General features: G+C 36.9%; 1 protein-coding gene across 2 annotated transcripts in view; it reads left to right on the top strand.

Moving 5' to 3' along the window:
• The window catches only part of YLPM1 (YLP motif containing 1), a 68,164-nt gene that overhangs the window by 40,366 nt on the left and 8,512 nt on the right, over positions 1 to 19,286 (top strand). Inside the window, exons 7-18 of one of the 2 annotated variants that reach the window (XM_070416595.1) lie at positions 4,640 to 5,060; positions 5,174 to 5,266; positions 5,494 to 5,689; positions 6,165 to 6,283; positions 7,161 to 7,315; positions 11,672 to 11,734; positions 12,022 to 12,141; positions 12,353 to 12,529; positions 12,617 to 12,700; positions 13,172 to 13,255; positions 14,823 to 14,903; positions 18,189 to 18,240. In XM_070416595.1, coding sequence (XP_070272696.1) covers positions 4,640 to 5,060; positions 5,174 to 5,266; positions 5,494 to 5,689; positions 6,165 to 6,283; positions 7,161 to 7,315; positions 11,672 to 11,734; positions 12,022 to 12,141; positions 12,353 to 12,529; positions 12,617 to 12,700; positions 13,172 to 13,255; positions 14,823 to 14,903; positions 18,189 to 18,240 — 1,645 coding nt within the window. The remainder of the gene's footprint in view (positions 1 to 4,639; positions 5,061 to 5,173; positions 5,267 to 5,493; positions 5,690 to 6,164; positions 6,284 to 7,160; positions 7,316 to 11,671; positions 11,735 to 12,021; positions 12,142 to 12,352; positions 12,530 to 12,616; positions 12,701 to 13,171; positions 13,256 to 14,822; positions 14,904 to 18,188; positions 18,241 to 19,286) is intronic. The other variant, XM_070416603.1, reaches the window with a different exon arrangement.

Here is a 19,286-nt window from a genome sequence, read left to right as displayed (position 1 = left end):
GGGTTAATGCTCAATCACTGAACCACACTGACCGCGCTGGAAGAAGGACATTTTTATTGTATTTTGTTGTTGTTGTTAATCTTCACCTGAGGATATTTTTCCATTGATTTTTAGAGAGGAGTGTAAGGGATGGGGAGAGAGAGAGAAACATTAATGTGAGAGAGAGACATCGATTGGTTGCTTCCCACATGCACCCTGACCAAGGCCAGGGATTGAGACTGCAACTGAGGTATGTGCCCTTGACCTGAATCAAACGCAGGACCCTCAGTTCATGGGCCGCCGCTCTGTCCACTGAGACAAACTGGGTAGGGCAAGGACATTTTTAATGATTCTTGTAATATAGACAGTGGCTCTCTAAAATAGTTGTATGACATCTGTACTGTAGCCTTGCAAGCATCACTTATTTAATGTATTTGGTAGATATAATAGTTTTAATAAAATATTTTAATATGCATTTTGATAATTAGTGAACAAATATTTTTCCATATTTTTTCATTATATTCTTGTAAATGTTCTATTTTTGTTCTTTACCAATTCACCTGTTTGATTCTTAAGGCTTTCTTACCAATTTATATCATCCTTAATATAATATAGATATTAATCCTTTCTCATATAAATACTATAAGGGTGTTTTGTTTTCTGTAAATATATGTAGTGCTTTCACTATATAGTATGAAAAAAAAAACACCACTTTTTGTTTTATTTGTAGACAATGGTCCCAGGAGTTCTTAACATATTTAAAACATATCTGGATAGCTGTACTACAGACATAATAGCGTTGTCCTACATAGGCATTTTCTTTTTCTTTTTTCTTTTCTTTTCTTTTTTTTTTTTTTTTTGTTGTTGTTGTTAATCCTCACCCGAATATATTTTTCCATGGATTTTTAGAGAGTGGAAGGGAGAGGGAGAGACACAAAGAAACATCAATTTGAGAGAGATAGATCAATCGGTTGCCTCCCACATTGGGGATTGAGCCTGCAACCAGGTACATTCCCTTGACCAGACTCAAACCTGAGACCCTTCATTCCACAGGCCAATACTCTATCCACTGAGCCAAACCAGCTAGGGCTACATAGGCATTTTCTTAATAGTTTCAATTGTCACAACCTAAAGTTTACCTTTAGGTAATCATCATTTGTCTTTAATTCTAGCCTGTAGTGGCCTCTCGTTAAATAATGTTTTTTACATATTAGCCAAATCTATTTTGTTACCCAGAAAGTTTGTTTTTAAAGCATAACCTACATATGAGTAAATACCTAAGTTGTGTATTGTTGGCTTTCCCAGGTCTAACATAGTTTGCAAAAATGAAAATTTGACCATTGGGTTTCGGTACTGAGTAAATAAGGACCTATTTACCAAGAGGTTCTACTATCTGCTTAATATACATTTCTTTTGGCATTTGGTGATTACTTTGGGAAAAATGCATGTAAATATTACACACAACAATAGCCCTCTTTCTTGGACCGCTTACTAAATTTTCCTTTGGTTTCTTTGTTTTATTGTTTTCTAGTGCTCATTTTATATATTGGTACCAGCCTTACACAAACTGCTGCTGTCAATCAGATAACTGAATAGAAGTGAGGAGGCTAGCTAGAATTTGTTTCTCTCACTGGAAATTCACTATTTTTGCAGGAGATAGGTCACCAGTGTGGGAAGATAGATTATAGTAGAAGTTCTTAACTATGTGGTGAACATCAGAATTACTCATGGAGGTTTGGTTTATTTGTTTTTTAAACTAATGCCACGACCTCACCCAAAGAACTCCAGTAGGTTTTGGGTGAGCCTGGGATATCTGTATCTAAGTACCTAGCACCCTGATTTTTCTGGAAGTAGAAGAAAGAGAAGGTGGTAGGAGGGGTAATAGTGATGAGGGCAATATTTTTCTTCTTTTTTTAACTACTAATTGCGGTTTCGCTTACATAACCATGTAATTTGCCCATTTTAAGTATATAATTTACTGATTTTTAGTAAATTTACTGAGTTGTGCAACCATCACCATGATCCTGTTTTAGAACAGTTTCAACACCCCAGTAAGATTCCTTGTGTCAATTTAAAGTTCTAATTCCCATTCCTACCCTAAGTCTCAGGCAGCAATTAATTCACTATCTGTCTCTATAGATTTGCCTCTCTAGGTATGTCATTTAAATGGAATTATACAATACGTGATCTTTTGTAACTGGCTTGTTAGCTAATGATTTTAAAATTCATCCATGTTGTAGCATAAATCAGTACTTCTTTTTATTACCAAGTAATAATATATAGTGTGGATATACCATGTTGTGTTTATCCATTCACCAGTTAATGGACATTTGGGTTATTGAATAATCCTATGAATATTTGTGTGCAGGTCTTTGGGTGGACATGTTTTTCTTGGATAGATACCTAGGAATGAAATTGCTGAGTTTGTGGTATATTTATGTTTAACTTTTTGAGAAGCTGTTAAAACATTTCCCAAAGTGGCTGCACCCTATTACATTCCCACTAGCAACCTAAGAGGATTCTTATTTTCTACATCCTTTCCATCATTTGTTATTATTATCTTTGTTATCAATTATAGCCATTCTACTGGGTATGAAATAGTATCTCATTGTGACTTAAATTTGCATTTCCCTAATGAATAATAATATTGAGTATCTTTTCATGTGTTTATAGGCCATTCATATATTCTTTGGGGAAATATCTACTTAATATTTTCCCATTTTTAAAATTATTTGTCTTACTAAGTTAGGAGTTTTTATATTCTGAATACAAGTCCTTTATCAGATATGTGATTTGCATATGCAGTTGACCATTGAACTCCATGGAGGTTAGGGACACCACACACACACACACACCCCTCCCCTCTTGCAGTTGAAAATTTGAATATAACTTTTAAATCCCCAAAAACTTAAGTTGTCTTTTGGTATCTTTGAGGGCTTGGGAGGATTGGTTCCAGGACACCACCATCCCCCAAACCCCCCCCCCCCCCCCCGCCCCATTGATACTAAAATCTGCAGATACTCAAGTCCCCTATATAAAATGGCATGGATTAGTGTGTGCACACATACACACAACCCGTGGACTCCTAGCCACGCAAATCAAAAACAGTGTAGAGGAAAACTGGACAGATACTTGCAAAAAAAAATGAAACTAGACCACCAACTTACACCATACACAAAAACAAACTCAAAATGGATAAAGGACTTACACATAAAAATCTTAGAAGAAGCCATAGGCAGCAAAATGGCAGACATTTGTTGTAGCAGTATCTTCACCGATACAGCTCCTAGGGCAATGGAAACTAAAGAGAGAATAAACAAATGGGACTCAAAATAAAAAGCTTCTGCACAGCTAAAGAAACCATCAACAAAACAACAAGAAAGCCCACTGCATGGGAGAACATATTTGCCAATGTTATCTCCATAAAGGGGTTAATCTCCAAAACTTACACAGAACTCATACAACTTAACAAAGGAAGATAAACAGTCCAATCAAAAAATGGGCAAAGGACCTAAATAGACACTTTGCGAAAGAGGACATTCAGAAAGCCAAAAGACATATGAAAACATGCTCAAAGTCACTAATCATCCAAGAGATGCAAATCAAAACAACAATAAGATACCATCTCACACCTGTCAGAATGGCTGTCATCAACAAATCAACAAACGACAAGTGCTGGTGAGGATGCCGAGAAAAAGGAACCCTCCTTCACTGCTGGTGGGAATGCAGGCTGGTGCAGCCACTATGGAAAACAGTATGGCGTTTCCTCAAAAAATTAAAAATGGAACTCCCATTTGACCCAGTAATACCACTTCTAGGAATATATCCCAAGAAAACAGAAACACCAATCAGAAAGGATATATGCACCCCTATGTTCATAGCAGCACAATTTACAGTAGCGAAGATCTGGAAACAGCCTAAATGTCCATCTGCATATGAATGGATTAGAAAACTGTGGTACGTCTACACAATTGAATACTACGCTGCTGTAAAAAAGGAATTCTTACCATTTACAACAGCATGGATGGAACTGGAGAGCATTATTCTAAGTGAAATAAGCTAATCAGTGAAAGATAAATCATGATCTCACTCATTTATGGACTATAAAGAACATTATAAACTGTTGAACAAAAATAGAGAGGCAAAGAAACATCGAACAGACTGTCAAACTACAGGGGGAAGGTAGGGGAGGGGTGGGGGGAGGGATAAGAGGTCAACCGAAGGACTTGTATGCATGCATATAAGCACAACCAATAGACACAAGATACTGGGGGGAGGGGGGTGATGAGGGCAAGTGCCGGGGGTTAGGGGAGGCTGGAGGGGGTCAATGGGGGGGAAAGGAGACGTGCTATTATTTGTAATACCTTAAACAATAAATACATACATACATACATACATACATACATAAATAAAGGAAAGAACAATGTAGATATTTATTGGAAAAAAAATTTGTGCATAAGTGGATCCACACAGTTCACACCTGTGTTCCTCAAGGGCCAATTGTATTTTCTCTCTAATGGTGTATTTTAAAGCACAAAAGTTTTGAATTTTGAATGAGTGCAGTTTATTAAATTTTTCTTTTATGGATTGAAAACCAGATTTGATGTGCAAAAACATGGTAGTATTCTCATCCACTAAAGCTATTTACTCTGTTTTCCAGCCTCCAGGATCCTATAGACCACCCCCTCCTATGGGTAAACCACCAGGTTCAATTATAAGACCCTCTGCTCCACCAGTAAGATCATCTGTTCCTTTGACCAGGCCGCCTATCCCAATACCACCACCACTACCACCTCCTCCTCCTCCACCACCTCCTCCTCCAGTGATAAAGCCACACACTTCAGCGGTGGAACAGGAACGCTGGGATGAAGATTCTTTCTATGGCCTCTGGGATACAAATGAGGAACAAGGACTGAATTCAGAATTTAAACCAGAAACTGTAACTATTCCATCTGCTCCATTGTTACCACCCCCACCTGTTCACCCTTCCATTCCCCCTCCTGGCCCAATGCCTATGGGTATGCCACCAATGTCCAAACCACCACCAGTACAACAGACTGTTGACTATGGCCATGGCCGAGGTGAGTGATAGTGGTTAAGTTTGTATTTGGGATTCTAAAGGAATTATTAGCTTCAGCTTTGCCTTTCTTAAGCTTCACTCACATAGTATTTTATCCCTGATTTTGTTTACCAGATATGTCCACTAACAAAGTTGAACAGATACCCTATGGAGAAAGAATAACTCTGCGCCCAGATCCATTACCAGAAAGATCAACTTTTGAGACAGGTAGGAGTCCTAGAGAGATCAGTATTTTTAAAAAAACTTTTAGGACCTAATTATCACATGTTTTTTCCCTTTGGTAAGATTATTTGGGCCTCTTTTTAATATAGTTAAAACATTTGTAAGTTGAAATTAGGACAATTTCTACTAGTTCTAAAGTTAGATTTGTACTTTTTTGCCTTTATTTAAGAGAAAAGGGTATTGTTCTTATTTTGTACTGATTATTTTTGTAGAGCATGGAGGCCAACGTGATCGTTATGATAGAGACAGAGACCGTGAGCCTTATTTTGATCGTCAAAGCAATGTCATGGCAGATCATCGAGATTTCAAAAGGGATCGAGAGACGCATAGAGACAGAGACCGGGATCGTGGTGTTATTGACTATGACCGGGATAGGTTTGACAGAGAACGCCGACCTCGAGATGATAGGTATGCTATGAAAAATGACTTTGCCAGGTACTTACCATATACTTGAGTTTAGCAAAAGTCAGTGTGTCTAAAGGAAATTTAGTAAATGACATATTCTTTCTTATGTATAATTTGGAGAGGAAAGAGTAGTTCTGGACCAATTTTCAGGAAACTAGATGCTTAAATTTTGCTAGCTTAAATTCTAGAAAATGAAATGGGTGAAGGAGAAAGCCAGAAAGGGAAGGAAATAGTATTATCAATACAGGTGTATCCATTACTTAATTAGTAGACAAACAGTTTATTTTTGCAATTTGTGAGCTCTTTAGATGTGTTTATGCAGGGAGATCTAAATGGAAAAGCAAAATAAAAATATAAATATTGACTATGTGTAGTAACTACTTTTAGAGAAAATTGGGCAGGTAATGGTGTTGCATTATGATACAGAGATCTCCAATTACTTTTTACTTACCAAACCACTTCATGTTACACCTCCTAGGACTCAGTCATATCGAGACAAAAAAGATCATTCTTCATCCAGAAGAGGGGGATTTGATAGACCATCCTATGACCGAAAGTCTGACCGACCAGCCTATGAGGGACCATCCATGTTTGGAGGTAGAGCAGTGCCTTATTAACTATAAAGATGTTGAGAATGCCAACAACCGGTGCTTCCCATTGTAGCTATGGGTTTAAATTTACAGAGTAAAATGCACTCAGGTTCCTAAGGCATGGCAGCATTATCATAAAAATAGCAATGTAATTAAAACAAATTGCTTGTTTTATATTATTAAAAGTTTGGAAAATAGAAACAAAATCCTTTATAATTCCACCACCCATCAAATCACAGCTATTATAGTTTTGTATGTTTTCCTCTCATTCTGTCTTCACATACATATTAATGAAGTTATAATCAAAATATAAATGCAGTTTCTTTATTGTGCTTATTCCTATTGATCATTTTATACATTTTTTCCACATATAAATCTATTATATAACGGCTCTTGACATTCTACTGAGTGGATAAAATATAAGACTTATTGTTAGACATTTAGGTTGCTTTTAATTTTTCACTGCTATAAATTCCACTTAAACTAGAAATGTATACCTGTTTATAAGAACAAACTTTTCTAAGCTGGTGACTCTTGTTCTTAAAACTGTAAAGCAGAAGTTACAGACAAACTCTAAAGTCATACTTGGGACCATCCAGTAAGTATATATTATTCTTTTATGTCCTGTTGCTTAACTTTTTTCCTAAATTTAGTACAAATAAGGATGAATTGAGTGTTTCTCAAAACATTCATTTGCCTGAAATCATACCTAAATCTTTTCATTTTCTTGATTTTCATTACTTAAAAAATTTCTAATTAGGGTTAAAGGTGGCTTTGGCTCCCAGATCATTATGAATTATATTACCTTAGGATGAGTGGAAAGAGTTAAAATTTTAAATAATTACTACACAAGTAGTAATTTTGTTCAACTGCTGAAATTCTAGGAGAACGAAGAACTTACCCAGAGGAGCGAATGCCACTGCCAGCTCCTTCACTAAGCCACCAGCCACCTCCAGCTCCACGGGTAGAGAAGAAGCCTGAATCTAAGAATGTGGATGATATTTTGAAACCCCCTGGCCGAGAGAGCAGACCTGAGAGAGTGAGTCCTATGTAGTTGACTAGTTTTCTTGCAAATCAAAAGCTGACAAGAGATCTTTTAAATTTAATATCCTGAATAGAATTTCTTTACTTTTCTGTGACATACTAATAATAGGAGATTCAAGGCATCTTACCATCTCCAATGTATCATATAATCTAAAAAATTACCTACCTTATATAGAATCTCAGAAGTTAGAGCTTAATTGCTTGGCAAATTTTCCTAGTGACCTCCAGATGTATACATTTTAAATTTATCTTATATTGCATAATAATTACATTCCATTTTAATAAACTGGCACTGGACATTTTCATCAGATATTTTGATGTATATGTATATAAGTCATTTAAAATTTATTTCATCTATTATTAGTATATTTTGCATCTATATTTTCTGTGGTTGCTGTTTGCATGATATATCTGTTTCCATCCTTATATTTTCTTTCTATTTGTGTCCTTGAATCTAAAGTATGTCTTCTGCAGACAACATATAGTTGGATCGATCATGTTTATTTATGCAGTCTGACAATTTCTGCCTTTTAATTGGATTGTTTAATTTATTCACATTTAATGTTATGGATATAGTAGACTTAATTCCATTTTTGGATTGTTCAGTTGTATAGAAATTCAGTTGATTTTTGCATATTGATCTTATATCCTGAAACATCGCTAAACTCATTTATTAGCTCTAATAGATTTTTAGTGGATTTGTTAGAATATTGTATAAACAAGATCATGGCATCTGCAGGTAGAGGTGGTTTTACTTCTTTCTTTCTAACCTGGATACATTTTATTTCTTTTTCTTGCCTAGTTGCTCGGGCTAGTAGATGTGTGAGAGTGCATATCCTTATTTTATTCCTGACCTTAGCAAACTTTCAGTCTTTCACCATTAAGTTTTCAGTAGGTGCTCATTATCAGGTTGAGAAGGTTCCCTTCCATTTATAGTTAGTTGAATGTTTTTTATTTTGAAAGGATGTTGGATTTTGTTGAACGCTTTTTCTGTGTCAAGGCTTTTGTTTTTTTATTATATTACTAGTAGCCCGGTGCACGAAATTCGTGCACATTAAAAGGGAATTAATTGCCCTAACCAGTTTGGCTCAGTGGATAGAGCATTGGCCTGCGGACTCAAGGGTCCCAGGTTCGATTCTGGTCAAGGGCATATACCTTGGTTGTGGGCACATCCCCAGTGGGGAGTGTGCAGGAGGCAGCTGATCGATTTTTCTCTCTCATTGATGTTTCTAGCTCTCTATCCCTCTCCCTTCCTCTCTGTAAAAAATCAATAAAATATATTTTTTTTAAAAAGGGAATTAATTAGCAGAGATATTTTAATATTGCTATTTGCCCTTTCTCTATAATAGAAGTGTGAAAGATGAAAGGAAATTAGTAAAATGTATATGAAAATAATATATAAACTTATTAATAAATAAATAGTAACAAAAGGATATAACAACAGAGGCATGATATAAAAACGACAAAAACATGAAATGAAAACAACAGAAACATGATATAAAAACAACAGTGGCCGAAACCGGTTTGGCTCAGTGGATAGAGCGTTGGCCTGCGGACTGAAAGGTCCCAAGTTCGATTCCGGTCAAGGGCATGTACCTGGGTTGCGGGCACATCCCCAGTGGGAGATGTGCAGGAGGCAGCTGATCGATGTATCTCTCTCATCGATGTTTCTAACTCTCTATCTCTCTCCCTTCCTCTCTGTAAAAAATCAATAAAATATATTAAAAAAAAAAAAAAAACCAACAGTGATGCAAACAATGACTGATAAAGTGATTAAACTTATTCTAATATCTCCCTGTACACCACATTAAGAGTGAAAACACTTTCAGAGTGCTTGACTAATTTCCCTTGTGATGAAGTACTTAGAACTTTAACTGTAACATCACGTGCTCTTCAAACTCGAGAGAAAGCAACATATTACTGACCACGTGCAAAAACGCGTTCAGGTAGGAACATGCCTACTCTGTCTAGAGTTTGTCCTTGTGATTTATTAATAGTCATCACAAATGCTGGCATCATGGGAAACCGTCGTCGAATCAATTTAAATGAGAGGCCAGTGTCAGATGGGGACAAATTAATTCTTGGAATCAGAACAGCCTCTCCCTCTGCAGATCCTGTTAATACTCAGCTTCGATAATGTTAGGTCGTAATCTTTTGATAATAAATCTGTTACCATTACAAAGACCCCATTTACTATTGAGATTTCTCAATAGCATGATGATTGCATCCACTTTCCATTTTAATTTATGACACGGCATTCCTGAAGGAGTAATACTATTCAGAAATTCGATGGGGAAATTTTCCTTTGTTTCTTTGTTATGGGATGGGGCCACAACATTAGTAACAAAGAAACAGAATTAAAACTTTATTGTGGGGAGCCACTACAATGTTTTGGACAGGTTCAAGCCTTGGACTGATGAGAGGGCACAGTCCTCTCATTGCCGCGTGCAAGTCCCAGCTTGGAGGGCAGGGCCCTCCCAGCACAATTATAGCCAACAGCTGTAGTTGTAAGCTTGAACCTATGGTCGGAACACGTGGCCCCACGTGCCTGAGTGATGTGGGCTTGATAGAGTTCAGGTGCCTGTAGTTGAGTAGGATTGAAACCCAGGAGGATGTTTGTAAACATCTTGGTCACGCCCTTACTTTGCCTAGTAGCATCTGCTATAAACTAAAGGCATGGCTGTGGGCGTGGTCGCTGTCTCAGAGAAGCAGCCTCCCACTGAAACCCGTCTTTCATTCTCTTGTCTGTCTTTTCTAAGCCTTTCAGCCGCCCCACTCAGGTTCACCCCATGCTGGGGCACACTATAGAAAGATCTGCCTCCAGGCTCCCAGGGCGGGTTCCTGCCTCAAACTCCGCCCTTACAGGAAACAGCTCCTGGAAACAGGGGTGGGGGGGGTGGGGGGGAGGGTGCAGCCGTTGCCAAGACAACCCCTGTAGGACTGACTTCCTTCTGCTGGGTCGCTGTTGTCTGTATGTGATGAACACCACCCGTGGTTTTTATATGAGTAGATTTTTTATTTTACTCTATTGTGTGTATTTTTGTTTTTTATTATATTGATATATATTACATTAATTGCTTTTCAGATATTAACTTACATCCCTGAGATAAATTCACTTGGTGTATAATGCTTTTTATATGTTTTTGGATTCAGTTTGCTAGTATTGTGTTGAGGATTTTTGCATCTATATTCATATCTGTGATTTTCTTGTGATGTATTTGGTTTTGGTATCCAGGTTATCTGCTTGATTTGAAATGCTGGCCTCATGAAATGAGTTCAGAATTGTTCCTTCCTATTCTGTTTTTGGGAAGAGTTTGTGAAGTGTTGGTATTAATTCTTCTTTAAATGTTGGAATTCGGTAATGTACTATAGTCTTCTGGGCCTGAGCTTTTCCTTGTGGATAGTTTTTTAATCCTCACCCGAGGATATGTTTTAGAGGGAGGAATGGAGAGTGAGAGAGATAGAGGGAAACATCACTGTGAAAGAAACATCAATCAGTTGCCTCTGTACTCACCCTCTGTACATCGGTTGGCGATGTGCCCTGATTAGGAATCGAACCCCCAACTCTTTGTTGTACGGGATGACACTCCAATCAACTTAGCCACCCAACCAGTGCTCTTTGTGGGTAGTTTTTGATATCATATTCAATCTCTTACTTATCCTAGTTCTATTCTAATTATTTCTTGAGTCAGTTTCAATAGTCTGTGTCTTTCTAGAGATTTGTCCATTTCATGATCTAATTTGTTGGCCTATAATTGTTCATAGTATTCCTTTATAATCCTTTTTTTTATTTCTATAAGGTTGGCAGTCATGTCTCCTCTTTCATTTCTGATTCTAATAATTTGAGTCTTCTCTCTTTTTTTCTTTGTCACTCTAGCTAAAAGTGTGTCAATTTTTTTGATATTTTCAAAGAACCAACTTTTACTGTTTTTCTGTTATCCATTTTTTAACTTCTGCCCTAATGTTTATTATTTCATTCCATCTGGTTGCTTTAGGTTTAGTTTGTTCTTCTTTTTACAGTGTCTTAAGGTAAAAGGTTAGGTTATGATTTGAGATTTTTCTTCCTGGTTAATTTCCTTCTGAGCACAGCTTTGGCTACATCTCATAAGTTTTGGTATGCTGCCTTCACTTTTATTTATCTCAAAGTATTTTTTTATTTTTCTTCTTGTTCTTTGTTATTCCATTGTAGTCATAGTAGTTTATATTATTTCTATTCTTTAAAATTTATTAACATTTGTTTCATGGCGTATCATGTGGTCTGTCATGGAGAATGATACAGATCATTGTTAGCTATAAAATTTTATTGTAAAAAAAATCTTCTCTGAGTGATTCTTTTTTTATCGTGTTTCAGATTGTTGTTATAATGAGAGGATTGCCAGGCAGTGGAAAGACACATGTTGCAAAACTTATTCGAGTGAGTATGGAAAAGCCAAAGAGTCAGTTGCTTTTATTAGCTGCTTGTCTTTTTACCAGGCAGCGTTTATCAATACAGAATTTCCCATTTGATCCATTTTTGTTGGCTCATATGGTAGAGGCTGTCCCATATAAATTTTGATCTGTTTAAACAAATATTTTTGCTTCTGTTTGATTTGAAACCACCAGAAGATTGCATATTATTTAGCCACAAGAAGGAACTTTAGTGTAAACATTCATTAATTTATTTCATAAATTCTCTAACTTTCTGAACTATCTGATTCTTAGGATAAGGAGGTAGAATTTGGAGGACCTGCACCCAGAGTTCTAAGCCTGGATGATTACTTCATCACTGAAGTGGAAAAAGAAGAAAAAGATCCAGATTCTGGAAAGAAAGTGAAAAAGAAGGTATGGTTACATCCTAATTCATTAACAATGAAAGGAGAAGTATGGCTTTTTGGGAGAAAAGAAAGAGTTCTCTGTTTTTTTAACACAAACTTTAGTACTCTGGTATGAAGTAATGACTATAAATCTCTCTCTATCCAGATGCTGACCAAAGAAGAGGTGTAGGATGATTCTTTGCTTTTGCTAACTCCATATCTCTTTTGGGGGATCTTAGGTAATGGAATATGAATATGAAGCTGAGATGGAGGAGACCTATCGCACCAGCATGTTCAAAACTTTCAAAAAGACTCTTGATGATGGCTTTTTCCCTTTCATCATCCTGGATGCCATCAATGACAGAGTTAGACATTTTGACCAGTTTTGGAGTGCAGCAAAAACCAAGGGATTTGAGGTAAAGACTTAAAATAATTTTTGAGTACTTTGTGTTATCATGTGAGTGCTGTATTTGTTTGCCTAACCGTTATTCATTCTTTCTTAGGTGTATTTGGCTGAAATGAGTGCAGATAACCAGACTTGTGGCAAGAGAAATATTCATGGAAGAAAGCTTAAAGAAATAAACAAGGTGATTTTTTTAAACATAGAAGGTGTTGTATTTTAAACTTCATTTAGGCTGTCTCATCTCTGGTATCTGGAATTTCTTGTTTATCCCCTTTACTTTCAAAATATCTTTTCTATCTGCTTTAGTAAATGTTTCTTATCCTTTTCAGCGGTTCTCAACCTGTGGGTCGCGAACAATGAAAATACATCCTGCATCTCAGATATTTACATTACGACTCATAACAGTAGCAAAATTACAGTTATGAAGTAGCAACAAAAACAATTTTATGGTTGGGGGTCACCACAACATGAGGAACTGTATTAAAGAGTCGCGGCATTAGGAAGGTTGAGAACCACTGAGTGAAAAAGATGGCCTAGCTCTGCCTGGAGCTAGCCTGTTAGACTTCACAACATTAGTTAATTTGTCTTGGATGCTCCTTTGGTCTTTCTTTGAATAGTTTACAGAGATAACTTGATCCTCTGAATCTCTCAATAGATGGCTGATCACTGGGAAACTGCACCTCGTCATATGATGCGTCTGGACATTCGTTCTTTATTGCAAGATGCTGCTATTGAAGAGGTGAGGGTCTTTTGCCTCAAAGGCAGTGCAAAATGACCTTTTCCTTACCCTTTTTACTTTGAAAAAGATTTAAACTACAGAAAAGTTGCACAAATAATATAAGAGCACCTGTACAACTGTGATTGAGATTCATCAGTTATTAATATTTTGCCACATTTGCCATATTCTCCCTCTCCTTCTCATTATTATTACTAGTAGGGGGCCCAGTGCACGAATTCGTGCACCTTGAAAGGAACTGTGGGCCACGAGGCTGCGGTGGGCACCGGGGCAGGTCTTGGCCCATCCTCCGTGCCCTCGCCCGGCCCCTCCCACTGTGGCCCCTGGTCCCTTATCTGCCAGCAACCCCGCTCCTGCTCCCACACACTGTTGGCGCCAGCCCCGCTTGTATCTGCTGATGGTGCGGAGCGATTGGGGCTGGTGCCAGCAGCAGGTGTGAGTTGGGCTGGCGCCAGCAGTGGGTACAAGAGGTGGCTGCCAGCCCCGATCTTCCCTCAGGAGCAGGGGGAGGTGGAGAAGCCCTGAGGGGCGATCAGGGCCGGCAGCTGCTGCTCGCACCTGCTGACGGCACCGAGCTATTGGTGCTGGCGCCCGGTGATCGGTGCCGGCACCCAGGTGCCAGCAGTGGGTGCAAGTGGCAGCTCCGGCACCAGTAGTGGGTGTGAGCGGGACCGGCGCTGGCAGCAGGTGCAAGTGCCAGGCTGGACCACGGCACATGGGAGCAAAGAATTTTGAGTAACCACCAGAGGCTCACCCCGATGACAGCCACCAGCGCCCCACCTTGGTCTGGCGCCCTCACTCACCTCCACCATCCTGCCTCGGCTTATGCCCGCCATGTTCTGCGCTCTGCTGCCTGCTGCTGATGCCTGCTGTGTTCTGCATGTGCCCCCTGGTGGTCAGCGCACGTCATAGTGACCAGTTGTTCAGTTATTCCCCCTGTCGGTCTATTTGCATATTAATCTTTTATTGTGGAACCATTTGAGAGTGAAGATGCAGATCTCATAACCATTCACCCCTCAATATTTCAGTAGGTATCCCAAGAACAAGGGCATTCTCTTACAAAACTGAATCACCTCATATAGAGTTCATATTCAGATTTCACCCTATAAATACCTCTCTAATCCATCTCCCCTCTATTTGCATTGCTACCATTCTGGACCAAGCTACTGTCATTTTACTGTTCACTATAACCTTTCTTGCATTTTTTAATTTCGATCATATACATGTTTTACTTGATTAGAAAAATGCTTGCTAAAGGTTCTTAAAGGAAATTTTAGTAATTCATAGGCATTCAAAACAGATAATTATCAACGTAGGACAGATCATTATACTCAGCTTCTTAGGAAATTGTAAAGATAGATATCCCAGAAAAATTAAAGGCAGGAATATTATTGCCTTTTATCAGTGTATTTTAAAGTTTAGGGTGTTAAAAATTAATTAGTATGTAACAGTGAGTCTGTGCTGTCTCTCTCTGGGCAACTGTGTTCATTTCAGATCTCAATGAGGGAATCAACATTTTCTTAAATGTTAACTCAGTCTTTTTTTTATTATGATTATTGGGGTGGTGTAGGTAGAGATGGAAGATTTTGATGCAAATATCGAAGAACAGAAGGAAGAAAAGAAAGATGCAGAAGAAGAGGAAAACGAACTGGTAGGAGACAGACCAACCACTTTGAACAAAGTGTCTTTTTATTAAAATTCTTAGGTGTTTAAATTCAGATTAATGGTCAGATGATTACTGTTGATGTGCACCTTAGTGGTAGAAGTTTCCATAATCATCTTCAAGGAAACTTCTGGATATTTTTTTTTTCCTGCTCAAAAAGAACCCTCTACTGTGTTATTACAAGAAAATTTTAAGAATGCTAAGAAACTTACCTTGTATTCATTCATCTATTTGTGGATGGCTTTAGGGGAGTATACGTTTTAAGAAAATCAATTACAGATCAAAGGGTATTCTTGCACTTCAGCAGATATCTGGTACAGACTACCCCATATGCATAATTTTCTCTTCTTTGCTGTAAGATCTCAAAATTGAGTTTCTGTCAACTAAGGCAGAAAACTTATTGAAGGAGGAGGCAGAGGGTTGCCATAGACTGCTGGATTTGTTCTTCTGCATTTTATGCTGTTATGTGATGGGGAAAATCATTTGACTGTGTAGGCAATGCATTTTGCTTAGGCTGATTAGAGACTTACATAGTGTGAGTTCAAAGTTACTGTGTATCTCCTGTAAATGCTTTTGATCATACGTCTTAGAGATGTTTGCCTTACTCTGTCATCATGAATATGTGACCTATAGAGTTATGTTACTTTTCTGTGTTTGGTAAATGAGGTACAGAGATTAGTGATGCCTTGGAATAGTGTTGCTTTTTAAATTCAAAGTATTATTTGTTTACTTAATATTTCAGCCCTTGCTAAAACTGCTTCTCATATTCTTCTGAAAATATACAAAGCAAGAACCATTACTCCTACCTCCCAGAGAATACAGGCTCTTTAAGGAGTGGTCCTATTAAACCCATGTCTGATATAGGGGACTCTGGATAGAAACTGTGTGTTTATATAGAGATGGTGCCTCTACGTTTCTAGATTTCATATGTGGATTAAAAAATAAGCTTTAAAGTTAATGGCATTTGAGTCTCAGTTTTTCTTTTCTTTAAATAAAGTATTTTTCTTAATTAAGTTGTATTTTGGCATATATGAGCTAAAATGTAGGCAGGAAACTCACTTAAAGGTCCACGCTGTTCTGGAATATGGCTGTTGACCTCATTAGCTACTTGCAGCGTGTGTACTAGCAAGTGATTGTGTGAGAAGTCTGTAATGTTAGCTTTCTGAAGGTCCATTTTTCTTTTGTGGAGATTCAGTTCAGGATTTGGTTCATAACATCTGATTAGCTTAGGTATAGGTCAAAATGTAGAACTTTTAATTTTTAAAAATAAAACATTTATTTTACTGTAACACTACATTTTTATATCAGAAAGCTGGTAAGGAAGCCTTAGGACTCTACCCTGCTGGACTATCTCTTTTATTTCCAAGTGGCTTAACATTTTAAGTGAGAAGATGTTGTTTTAAGTAAGAACAGGGTGTGGTTCCAGCAGGGAGAAATTAATATATTTGTTTTGTTTATCTTTGTTATAAAACTTCTCTTAGCCCACTCAAAAATGCAGATTTCAGATCTTCTACTATTGGGTTTTATTCCAAGAGTAAAAGATTCTAATATACTTATTTTGCTTATCTCTGTTATAAAACTTCTCTTAACCCATTCAAAAAGGCAGAGTCCAGATCTTCTACTACTGGGTTTTATTCCAAGAGTAAAAGATTCTTGATAAATTTTAACCAAAGGGTTAAGAGCAAATCTCATGTCATTCATACCATTTTATTGAAATTCTCAATAAACTTTGCATTTTGTACTATGTACTTATTGATTACTATAGCTGGGTGAAAGCCAAACTTTTCTTGTTAAGAGAATTTGGGGGCGGGGAAGAGAGATCATTGGTTTGATATTTTGCCTTCATTAGTGCTTCAGTGAATATAGTAGATGTGACTCAGAATTTATAATTATTGTAATGATGCTTAAGGTTTTCAGATGATTTTTGAGGTATAACTTGTACAAATTTCATCAATACTTAATTAACTTCTAACACCATCACTTTAGCATAGTTTTGTCTTGGTTTGTTCTTAAAATGTATTTGAAAAAGATGGTATAATTTATAAACCTGAAATACTGTCTAATGAGTTGAAATTGAATTATTCATTTGGCTTAAAGACTAGAAATGTATAAGACTTGTAGGTTTCCTGGAAGAATGATTGATGCTCTATTAAACTCTTACACAGATATTACTGTCATGAAATGTTCAACATACTTTGCAACTTATCTACCTGTGTGTTAGTCTGTATTATGAAATTACCTGTGTGTCAGTCTATATTATGAAATTGAACATTCCCAATAGTCAAGAGATATATTGATTCTTAAATGATGCTGACACCTTTGTTGAATCTGTTCTATATTATTATAAGTCCTAGTACTTAAGTTCTGTATGTTAGGGTCTAATAGAGAACAGAGTCCAAATGAAGGAAAAGGGGAATCATAGTAAATTACATGGAAAAAGCATACATTTACTTGCCAGGTTATAAACTGAAAGGATTACTACATAGTTATATAGGTACATTGGGAAATTTGAAAATCTTACGGGACTTTGTTTGAAATAAACCAACCCATCATTTGTTAAATAAGACGTAAATTGCCTGTGGAAGTTTCTGGTTTTTCAGGTAATAGGAAAATGTAATTTTAGAAGACATGAGAAATAATCATCAGTTTCCAGATTACAAAAAAGAAATGCTCTGAAGTCGATTCAGTAAAATTAACCTTTGTAAGATCTACTGCTAAATGGATGGAGTCATTTAAAAATTAAGTTGAACTTCATAGTTGTGTTCAGTGATACCAAGTTTTCTCTTTTCTTTTGAATATTTAAAATTATGCTGGACTATAAAGTAGCTGTCTTGAAAAACACTCTGGACCTCATGCCTACTATCACTTTAGAATAGCAATTGAATTGAGCAAATAACCTAGCTAGTATTAGAAATCCTCTGCTACTCTGAATGATATTAATATTAGCACAGTAACTACCATACATTCTCACCATATTTACTATACAGCTGTTGTTCAGACTACAGTTGTGTGTCCTGAACTGGAGCTGCCTCTAAGCACCTTCATGATACTATTCTGAAGTGACTACTCTGAAATCTGGGCACTGCAGATTTATGAATTTGGAAATTCAGTTTCTTCAAAGATAATGAGATTGTGTTTTCCCTAAAGATATATTTATAACTAGTGAGTGGAAGCTGAATCCATTCCCAATTTTAATGCTTTTCCAGTTCAAAAGTGATATGCATGTATGTGTCTCTTTCTAACCCTTCGAGCTTCTCTCTGTGTACAATTTAGGGTTACATTCCGAAAAGCAAATGGGAGATGGACACATCTGAGGCAAAGCTAGGTGGGTATTTCCTTTTTCCTGTTTTTATATGTGATACCTGATGGTAATGGTCATAGATCTTTCTGCTTAAGAAGAACAGATTCCCCAAAAGTTCTGCTTAAACCAAGCTTTTGGCCTACCTTACATCCTCAGTCTGTTTTGCTAGCTTTCATAACTAGTTTAACTAGTTTTATCTTGTGACAGAGTGAAAGAAGAGCATTTTAAAGGAACTACCTTCAATACAACTTAAAGTTTTTAGAGTAAGTGGAGATAAGTCATAAATGTAGTAACAAAATACTGTCACTTCGGAAATTCATTCTTTAATATTAATCAGAAATGTTAGTGCCGATGAGATTTCTGCTTTTCTAAAAGAGTAACTGCAGCCCAACATTGAACCAGATTATGAACACTTTATGTAGTAATAATAGTAAGAATAAATAGCGAAACTTAAAAATTAATTAATTAAAGGGCAGTTATTTTCCTTGTATAATAAATTAGAGTTTCTAGATGGGGAGCGGTAGACATATAATTTAGGTCTTTGAAGAGCCTGCTTTATAAGATTCCACTTATATTTTCCTTCAGCTTGCCTTTAGTGCTAGATTACAAGGTTAACTGGTTAAAATGATTATCTAAATCAAAAATTGGAGTTGCTTAGTGTGAGGTTATCTGCCAACAGAAAATCATGCATATCCACTGGATTTTCCTCCACTATTTCAAAACATTTTTTCAGGGTTCTTTGTTTTTGTTTTTACCTTACTTAAAGAGAACCATTTAACATGTGGATTAAGATATGACAATAAATAAGAAAGTGTGATAAGGACTTTTTGAGAAGATTGACTTTACCAGTGTATGAAGTATGGTTGTCGGTCTTCATGTTTCTCTTCCTGGTTATCATGCTATTATTGCAGAACTAAAGTAACTATCTAAAGATCATAAAATCATAGAATAAATTTGAGTCATTTAGCTGCTTCACTGTTTGGGGCACATTGTGTTTCTGACATAAGAGGGTGTCCATTTTACATACAATCTCATAGGCTATGCCTTTTATTTTGCCCAACTGATGACAT

The sequence above is a fragment of the Myotis yumanensis genome, unplaced genomic scaffold (assembly GCF_028538775.1).
Source record: "Myotis yumanensis isolate MYYU_CA2020_CCGP unplaced genomic scaffold, mMyoYum1.0.hap1 SCAF_1, whole genome shotgun sequence".
Classification (NCBI taxonomy): domain Eukaryota; kingdom Metazoa; phylum Chordata; class Mammalia; order Chiroptera; family Vespertilionidae; genus Myotis; species Myotis yumanensis.
Note: the sequence above shows the minus strand (reverse complement) of the source record. Positions and strands in the feature narration are given on the sequence as shown.